Source organism: Elephantulus edwardii, unplaced genomic scaffold (assembly GCF_000299155.1).
Source record: "Elephantulus edwardii isolate Elephantulus edwardi_28Jun2011 unplaced genomic scaffold, EleEdw1.0 scaffold00001, whole genome shotgun sequence".
NCBI lineage: Eukaryota > Metazoa > Chordata > Mammalia > Macroscelidea > Macroscelididae > Elephantulus > Elephantulus edwardii.
This window is the reverse complement of record NW_006399751.1, coordinates 685,044-694,898: the sequence shown is the minus strand read 5'-3', so window position 1 is coordinate 694,898 and position 9,855 is coordinate 685,044. Positions and strand designations below refer to the sequence as shown.

Sequence of the window (9,855 nt, the reverse complement as noted above, 5' to 3'; positions counted from 1 at the left end):
CCCACTAAGAACCAATCCCGTGTGCTCTATGTGCAGGACACCTGCATAAGAAGAGCTGGTCATGGTCCTGAGACACACACCTGTGCATAATACAAGTCAGGTATTGGCACATTGGTACAGGCTTACCAAAGCCATTCCTGCTGGATCCTCAGGAGAGGAGGCCTGGCAACAGCGCAGACAAGGGATCCCACGCCAGCTCCAGAGCTACTGCCTCACTCGACACGCCGAACATATGCTGGGCGTATACCTGTCCCCTCTGGGGCCTCTATTCAGTCACCTCCACAAGGGATGATGGAGGATGGTCTGCACATTCTTGTTTAATTTTTTTATTTTTTTTTGGTCTGCACATTCTAACAAGGAACCAGCCCGGGGCTGCCAAAGGTTCCTGGGGCACCGATGAACCCCAGCAGCCAGAGCAGCACAGCGATGGGAGAACTGGGGGGAAAAAAGACATGATTTCCAAAAAGTAAATTTCTGTGTATTCACGCCTAATCTTGAAAAGTTGTGTAAACAATTTTGTTCTACCTTCCCCCATCATATGCACAATTTTTTTTGGTCAAGTCCAAACTTAATTTGAAGTGAGGTAGGTAGTTTTCTTCCACACCGCCTTGCGGTGGCCATGAGCTCGGGCCCTGGAAGCACCGTCCCCCGAGCCAGGAGTGCCAAGGATGAGCACCGCTCCCGCCCAGCCTCTCAGTTGGCGATTTTCTCAATCTCATCCAAGTCGTCTGTGTCCAGTCTTTCTATCTTCTTATCTGGGGAAGAAGATGCAGAGGCGTCAACACACGGTTACTGTGGAGACACAGCTGAAGTCCCCTTCAGGGCAGGGACAGTGCACAGGAGGACAGACATGGCTCTCTGCACACCTCCGGCCACAGCCATCCTCCACTGGACACCACAGGCCTGCAAGCCCAGCCCCAGAAGGGACGACTGGACACCCCAAGTCAGAACCAGGCCCCTCAGCCTGGTCACTAAGGGTCGTCCAGGCAAAGCCCTGAGCCCTGAGTTCTCCAGGGGTGGGCTATGAGAAGGTCCCTATCTTAGGAAAGGTGGGAGGTTGTCGGGGAACAAAGGGGATCACAGGGAACCCCTCTCCCCCGTCCCTGGGCAGAGGCCACTGCAGACACTCACTAAAGTGCTCCTGGATCCTGTTGAGGATGTTCATGCTGTGCTTGCTGTCCACCATGTTCACGGCCAGGCCCCTCTTGCCAAAGCGGCCGGTGCGCCCGATCCGGTGCAGGTAGGTCTCGTTGTCTGGGTTCCCGTCCTTGTCCACGGGCAGGTCAAAGTTGATGACGACAGATACCTGTTCCACATCGATACCTGTGAGCAGGAGAGTTGGCACAGAGGAACTCTTGAGTAGGCAAAGACACAACTCCGGGCAGGGAGGAGTGTGGGATGGTCAACTCTGGGGCTCGGCCACAGCCAGGACGCTGACCAGGGCTGTCAAATGATGGGATCAGTGAGGAAGATGGGCTGATACAGGATCTGGTGACGCAGCTACGAGCTCCTTGGTGCTCCGGGGAGGGCGGGCCCCACCTCTGCTCTACCCAGCCGGCATTGCGGGCTCCCGGGGAATCGATGTCACTGCCCACAGTCCCCCCGTGGCCATCTGAGTCTCCTGCATATAAGGACTGGCAGACCAGGGCCCTCCTGCTCACCACGGGCACACACGTTGGTGGTGACCAGAACCTTCTCCTTGCCCTCCCGGAAGCGCTCGATCACCGCTGCTCTCTGCTCCACCACCATCTCGCCGCTCAGCAGAGCCACCTGGTGGCCTTCTCTTGAGAGCTCGGCTGCCAACCAACTAGCGGTCTTGCGGGTCTGGAGTGAAAAACATAAGTGAAGATCCCTGCAGAATCTAGTTTTTATCTGGAGAGCTCGATCAGAAACTAAGCGGCTAAAGGACAAGTATCCTAAAATTGCTCAATTCTTCCTGGGCTGTTTCACTCAACAATATATCAGTGGACGCAGAGCCCCTTTTCAGTGGAATGATCTGAGGGCACCAATGATGAGACAGCTGACAGGGGGCAATGGGATAGGATGTCACTGGCTCCGTAATCTCACAAAGACATTTATCCTGAACAGAACTGAGACAGAGGGAAATAACAGAAATTCTGAGCCAGCCTAGATTCTTCAAGATGTCTGTCAACCAATATAAAACAAAGTGGAGAAGAGGAAGAGCACAGCCACGGCACCACTGCGCGGGGCAGGTCTTCCCTGGCACATGGGGGCGGCTGCTACTGCTACTCACGTGGCAGAAGATGATGGCCTGGGCGATGGTGATGGCCCCGTACAGGTTACACAGGGCCTGGAACTTCTCCTCTCTGTTGTTGCACAGGACGTAATACTGCTTGATGGTGTCCAGCGTCTCCTCCTCACGCTTCAGTTTGATGATGTTCGGCTCCGGGACCACTTTCTGGGCAAAATTCCACACGGAGTCTTCAAAGGTGGCAGAGAAAAGCAGCATCTGGCAGTTTCTGGGCAGCATCCTGCAAGGCAAGGCTCAGGTGTTTGCACAACCCTGAGCTTTTCCCTCGGAGAAACAGGAGCACGGCCTCCCCACCTCCAGAGGCAACAGGGAGCGGGCATCACAGGGAGGAGGTGGTGGGCCTGGGGGCGTGGGCAGTGCTGACAGGGAAATGCTCCTGAAAGCACCAGAGGAAAGAGGAGCAAAGGAGACGGAGCGACGGGAGCCGGGAGTCAGAGGAGTAACCCTCCCCACTGCCACAGCTCCTACCTCTGGATGCGGATGCTCTGGTCTTGGTAACCCTGGGTTGCTATCATCACGTCAGCCTCATCCAGGACAAACACCTTGATCTTCTTGGGGTCGATGAACCTGAGCTTGGCGCACCAGTCCAGGACCGTCCCCGGGGTGCCAATGACAATCTGCTCACTGATCTTCTGACCTCGTTCCACTGTGGAGACAAGACGTGTTCTATGCTTGATCCATGGGAAAGTCAAGTTTCCTCTCAGAAATCCTAAAGCCATGTTATTTTAATAGAACTATTTTGATGTTCACATTAATATTTTGAAGATTAAAGTATCAATAGTCTATGGACAAAAATGCTTAAAAGATGCAGATAAGATAAAAAACCCAATGAAAATGAAACATAAAACATTCTTGTATGTATCATTCTTTTGCTCTATAGTAGGCTAATTCTCTTTGGACTGTCTGCCAGCTTGATTCCTGGCAATACTGTTCCACCTAGGCTGGATTTTACATCCTTCAAAGTAGAGTTTTCAAAGTTCTTAGTTCTTCAAAGCACTCTGTTCATTCAAATATGCTGCTATCTATTCCACATGAGTCCTCCCCTACCAACTGCTTAAGCAGGACCTACTGTTTTAACAGATTTTTATCTGCTGAAATCAACACACATTGCTTCCCCTTTAAACAATGTTTTCCCCCAGACAAGGCCTGGTTACCCCTAAGCAGTACCCGCCCTGTGTGGTCCTGAACAGGAAACAACCTACTCTGTGATGGGGATGTCATCATTCAACTATTTCCAGGCAGTTGGTTGACACTGATTCACTTCTGACTCCTTTAGGACTTATAACTTTGAATAGATACAAGATCCTTCTAGTCAGTAAAAAATTAAGCAAACTCTAAAGGTTGAGTGAAATGCAAAGCTAACAAGTAACGCTGCTTCTGAATTCAGTTAACACGTTGCCACACACTTTTAAATTGATGACCGTGCTTAGAAACACATCCCCCCCATGTATTACTGTCATTTGCAGTAACATCTTAAATCAATTACTCTGCACACACTTAGCTCAGAATTGTCCTTTTAACGCAATTATAAACAGCAAAGTTCTGAATGTCTTGTGATTATCTCCCAACCAATTTATAATCTTTTTTTTATCTTTCCTGAAGGGACTTCAAGTTTACATTAGGACATTACATGCAGAATTGATTCCAAGGAGTCATCAAGTCGAAAGATCCCTGAGGTTCACATAACCTTCCAGGAACATTTTATAAATTATCCACCGTGAACTTGCAGGTTTTTGACATTTAAAAGATGTTTCACAAGCACATCCAAAATACGAAACATTTACTAAGCAAGTAGACTAGTCTATTCCAAAAGTGAAATATAACAAAGGGAAAAGGTGGGGAGATCATTTGGATTAAAACAAAGCTAGAGACACAATCACCACATGTAATGTATGAACACTCATTTTGGTGCAAAATAGCTAGAATAACCGTTGGGATGGTATGGAGTAGGATGGGGGTGGGATGAAAATGGACCAGGTATTAGAGAATGGGGCATAGTTTCGAGGGGTTGTGATAACAGTATTACACGTATGGTGCTCCCTAAGACTCAAGCCAGTGAGCAAGACTTTCTTAAGATCACGCAGGAGTTGAGAACGAAGAGGACTTCCCTAGGATTCTGAGGACGGGAGCTTTCCAGACTGCTCTCGGAGGATAAGGACGGCATCATACTCCAGTTCCAGTATTCTAGAGTTCATGATTACAGTCATGAGGCTGTTCTTGGGTATGTTCAGAAAATGGTGGCTAAACCCTACTCAGAGGAGGGCAATTTAATTAGCAAATAACTACCCTTCCTAACCAGGATTCACACTGCTGCCAGAGTTTACGGAGCAGCAGCCAGTCATCAAGTCGCAGTATCTGGGTCTGGCAGCAAGCCACTCCTGATGTGTCAGAGATTCTTCAAGTAAAAGCTCTGACTCTGTCTCACTGGAAAGCATGCTGTCAATTACAAAGGACAGTGTTCTTTCTTCTGCAAAACACTGTGCATCAATTTCCCCCCTTTAAAAAGGCTTAGTCATTAGACTAGTTTCACCAGATGGCTTAGAACCATGTTCTCAGGTATCCTCAAGAATACCCTAATAGGAGATGCACGCTAAAGCAGTTAGGGACAAAGGGCCACGACATTACTTTCAAAAAGTTCAACAATAACATGGTAAAGTTAGATTCAAGGTTAAGATGTGATACGTAAGCTCACATTTATTGCCTCGAACCGCGTAAGCCAGCTTCAGTTCAGGGTAAAACTTGCCCATCTGCTCAATCACTTTTCCTGTTTGAAGGGCGAGCTCGTAGGTGGGGGAGAGGCATAGACACTGTTGGGGAGAAAGGGCAGAGTGAGAGTTCAGGACTTGCTGTTGATGCAAGCAGAGATTATGTGAATCACAAAGTGCCTCAATTCTTAGGGTGCGGCTCTTAGGGTCACAACTCCCACTGTGGTAAAGACACCTGAAAACAGCTACTGGCACTGGAGTACAAAAACCTCATGGGAGCAAAGATCCACCAATTCCACTCCACTTGGAGATCAGCAACTTTTATGACCTACTCAGAAAGTTCTAGTGCATGAAGGAGACGTTCTAGTGCATGAAGGAGACATTCTTGCCTGTCAGCACTGTCTTCAAGCTGGCCAACCATGGAAAGGGAACAAGACTACTGTTACTAGAAAATCAACCATGTTGCTTGGGTTCGACTTGCAAGGTTCTAGTTTATGTAAAAAATAATACAGAGCTAACCTTTAATCCATCTAACAGAATCCCCCATCCACGTACAGGTTAGCAGAAAGCCCACAGTCATGAATCCTTACCTGAGGGTACCTGTTTGTGGGTTCCACGTGGCTGAGCATGGCCAACACAAAGGCAGCAGTTTTGCCAGTACCCGACTGAGACTGTGCGATCAGGTTCTGCGGGCTGCACAAGAAAGCAGCTGTTCAGGAACTTAACTCTCAAACAGGCTTTTGCGTAACAAGACTGAAGAATAAAGCATAACCAAAATTCACTTCTAGAGGGAGAGCCAGGGTTCCACAGCAGATACATGCTTGTGACACAAGGACACACCACTACAGAGATTTCATGGTAGATCGGAATTGTCTATTTGCAACACGACAGTCAAAGCGAAACTTTTAAAATAGGAGTCAGGAGTCAGCTCATGTCACTCCCTCTGCTCAAAATGCTGCCAGTCATTTCTCAGTGCACTCAACGTACAAGTTCAAATGCTTCTGATGGCCTATATGGTTCAACCTGTTCTTGCTGCTCCCTTCTGCCCCTGTCCTCTAACTCCTTCACTCAGTCACAAGGGCCCGAATTCTGCTCCCAAAATAAGTCAGTGTTCTCTAGCCTCAGGTTTCTGCCCCACTGCCTAGAACTGTCCCTAATCAACAGCCTATAACTCCCTCCCACTCCTGACAGTCTTTGCTCAGACCACATATTTGATGATCTCCTACTCGAGTCACTTGATTGGTTTTGGTTAGGACTTAGCTAGCACTGTCAATTTAAAGATGAGTTTCTGAGAAAGCATCCACAGAAATTCAAATGGTCAGTGAGCAACAATCTAACAAACATTCTATTTAACTTTACATATGCTCAAAGTCCCAAAGTAAAGAGCTATCACTTATCTTGAAAAAGTCACTGTTCTGACACAAAACAAACATTGAAAAACTATATCTAAAATACCTATTTTAAAATAGAAAATAAACTTCAATACTTAAGATTTTATGCAAATATATATTTTTTTAATATTTATTATTTTTTGTGCATGTACTGTCAAATCAGATCTGACTGGTACAGGAGGAAATTGTCCCTCCTTCTCCGGCAGAGCATCTGGTGGATTCGAACCGTGCACCTTTGGGATTGCAGTACCACAAAAATATTCCAACTTGATCAAACATTGATTCTTTTAAAGAGTTCCTCATTTAGAACCTTATTACTGCACTAAATGAGGTCTGAAACCAGGTGCGTCTGCATCACCTGGAAGATTACTAGAGTAAGAATCAGACGGTCCACTGGAATAAATTCCTGCAAGGGTCAGACGCCCACTACGTTTAAGAAGCATAGAACGAGAAAATGACAGGAGCAGAAACTAAGTCCTATGCTGGTCAGGACCCTGGGAGCCTTGCTGTGTGCCTGCCCTCATAAATAAAATTAACGTTCATAGAAGTGTTCAAATGCTATACAGCTTTACTTACTGACAAGTCAAAGAATAAATGAAATTTCAAATTGTATAAGTTATGTATAAGGGAGTTCTGGTGGCCTACTGACAAGAAGCTGCACTGCAATCCCCAAGGTGCACAGTGTGAAACCACCAGATACTCCATTGCAGAAGGAGGGGCAATCTTCCTGTACCAGTCAGATCCAATCAGATAGTGTACACACACATACACACGAGTTATATATAAAACATTTAGCAGAGTACTGATGCCTTTGAGCTGTGGTGCTGGAGAAGAGTATTAAATGTACCAAGGACTGCTAAGAAAACAAACAGATCAATCCTGCAAAGGGTTAAACCGGGTGGCTCCCTGGAGGCAAGGATCCTGAGGCTTCATCTGACATACTTTTGTTGTAAGGAGGGACCGGTCCTTGGGGAGGGACATCATGCTTGGTAGAGTAGAGGGACAGCGCAGGAGGGGAAGACCCTCTATGAGGTGGATTGATTCAGTGACTGGGATAATCGGGATGGGTGTGTTGGAGACAAGTGTGATTGGCACAGGACAGAGCGGAGTTTAGGGCTGCTGTACACATAGGATTGCTTTGAGTCGCAAGTGACTCGACGGCACATAACAACAACTACTCCCAAAATGTTAGAAGTGCCTATGGGAGGGAGATGATAGATTTTTCCGTTTTCTAAAATAAGCATTTATTAGTATAACTTTTCTTAAATGGTAAAGTTTTACACACAGAAGAGTTGTACTGATAATACATACGGTTCAGCCAGCATCAAAGGCAGTGCGTTCTCCTGTATCTTGGAGGGACGGTTGAAGCCCATGGCATAGACTCCCTGCAGAAGCTGTGGTTTCCTAGAAAAAGTTAAAGAGGAGTCACAGGGTTTTAGTTGAGGAGAAGGGAAATTCCTAAGGGATTTTGTCACTTTCATTGCTTGTTACAGAGTTTTCAACCAACCATATTCAAGTCATATACATGTTGAAATGAGCTTAATGCATCACTGCAGCTAAAGCTACTTGGGGTTACCTGGAAATTCTGGACTTGCTAGATTCTTCTGCTAGACTTGTAGTAGCCAAAAAAGGTCAACTGTCATGTAAAAATATATAACCCGCTTAAACCTCTACCCACTGCCATCAAGGCAACTGTGACTGACAGCAAACCTCCAGGACAAGGCTGAAGTGTCCCGTAGCTCCCAAGCAGAGAACCTTCCAGAAACTGACTACCAACCACATCTTTCTCCTGTGGGGGTCACGTGGGGTGGCTGAGTGTGAGCTGCAGACATTCTGGTCCACAGCACAGCACTTTAACCACCGAGCCACCAGGGCTCCTAAAACAGGGTTGGTTCTCTATGTACATGCAAAAGAGAATCCCAGGAAGCAACCAAGTACTCACAGTCGGAGCTCTTCGAAAGACTTCACCGAGTAGAGGGGGGAGCTGGGGTCCCGCTGCAGGACTTCCACTTGGTTTGTGTTGTCCACGAGGTTGCTCCTGATCAGCTTGTTGAGTAAGGACTGGGCGGCTCTGTCCTCTGTCAGGGGGAACAATGGTTTTTAAAAATCCAGGAACTTACCTGACTTCAATTACCATTGCATTTTTAAGTAATGTATACTTTGATTAGGCCAGCTAATTAAAGTTGGTCACAGATTTGAATGCTATAGTAATTAATAATATGCTTTGGGTTCTTTTCAGCTGACAAGGAGATGCATGTCTGCTCCATTTAAATCTAATACCATTTTTGAATAGTTTATTGCTGTCACTGAGGAGATGCACCACAGGACACAGGAGTTCAACAACTTCATGTGCAATTCAGGCACTGATCACTTTCTCCAAGATGTGACCCCATTCTCACCCTTCTTTTCCAGGTTGTTCCCTCCCCTAAACACATTTTGTAAAAGAAACATTGATACACAAATTAGAATGGCATCAATCCTTCCCAGAACTCTATTCTAACTCTCCTTTTCTGAAATTCACCTATTTCTTCTCTCTGGACTGAGATTTACTCTCAAATCGATATTCAGTATAAACTTGAAGCACCTTAGCGCTTCTTTTGCAATGCTCTGGGGGAATATTTCCTGCCACTGTTGAAGTTCATCTTACCTACAGAGACATCAACAGAATTCACCTACTTCCTGCTTATGCAGACCTTTCACACTGTGACTTCAAGTATGTCAGAAGTGAAGAAAACCACCTTATAAAAGCAATTCTCTCAAAATGTAGACCCTGGCTTACAAAGCTTCACAAAGGTGGTTACCTTTCTCTTCTTCATCTGTCTTCTCTGCATTAGCATTTGTCTTGACAACAGCACCTTTATCAGACAGAAAGTGGCCGTCATTCAAAATGATCCCCCAAATAAAATAAAAACAACCCAAAATGACATCCCATACCCACCAGCTGAGAAAGTATAAAAATTCCAAAATACCCTAGAAACAAAGGCCTAAGGGGTAAATACATAAATGAGGAAACCAAGTCATTGACCAAATTTCCCCTCCCAAAGGTATGAACACTGTTGCATGTATTTCAACTCCTTCCTGGTCCAGATCCCCTCATCCTAGCTCAAAAGCTAATGTTTATTTTCCTCGCAACTTCAGTATTTCTAAAATGTTACCTGAATGATGATTAATACCAGAATGATCAGAAACCTCCTTGATGCCCAAAAGAGCAATATCTAAACAAATATTATCATCAGTGTATGAATACATGATGCCATTAAAATGACATGTACACACTCGGTTGATTAAATGTGTATTTTTAAAAAGCATATGCAAACACTCAGATTTTTATTATTATTATTATTTTGTGTGCATGTACCGTCAAATCAGATCTGACTGGTACAGGAGGATATTGCGCCTCCTTCTCCGGCAGAGCGTCTGGTGGATTCGAACCGTGTTCCTCTGGGATTGCAGTGCAGCTTCTTGTCACTAGGCCACCAGAGCTCCC

At 45.9% G+C, this 9,855-nt stretch overlaps 1 protein-coding gene across 4 annotated transcripts in view; it reads right to left on the bottom strand.

Moving 5' to 3' along the window:
- Positions 1–456: 456 nt before the first annotated feature.
- The window catches only part of DDX19B (DEAD (Asp-Glu-Ala-Asp) box polypeptide 19B), a 15,513-nt gene continuing 6,114 nt past the window's right edge, over positions 457–9,855 (bottom strand). Inside the window, exons 3-12 of one of the 4 annotated variants that reach the window (XM_006878615.1) lie at positions 9,170–9,223; positions 8,311–8,446; positions 7,680–7,772; positions 5,568–5,670; positions 4,965–5,079; positions 2,741–2,918; positions 2,255–2,492; positions 1,662–1,824; positions 1,132–1,323; positions 457–755 (exon numbers count right to left, since the gene is read on the bottom strand). In XM_006878615.1, coding sequence (XP_006878677.1) covers positions 694–755; positions 1,132–1,323; positions 1,662–1,824; positions 2,255–2,492; positions 2,741–2,918; positions 4,965–5,079; positions 5,568–5,670; positions 7,680–7,772; positions 8,311–8,446; positions 9,170–9,223 — 1,334 coding nt within the window. In that variant the 3' untranslated portion in view covers positions 457–693. The remainder of the gene's footprint in view (positions 756–1,131; positions 1,324–1,661; positions 1,825–2,254; positions 2,493–2,740; positions 2,919–4,964; positions 5,080–5,567; positions 5,671–7,679; positions 7,773–8,310; positions 8,447–9,169; positions 9,224–9,855) is intronic. The other 3 variants (XM_006878614.1, XM_006878617.1, XM_006878616.1) reach the window with 3 other exon arrangements.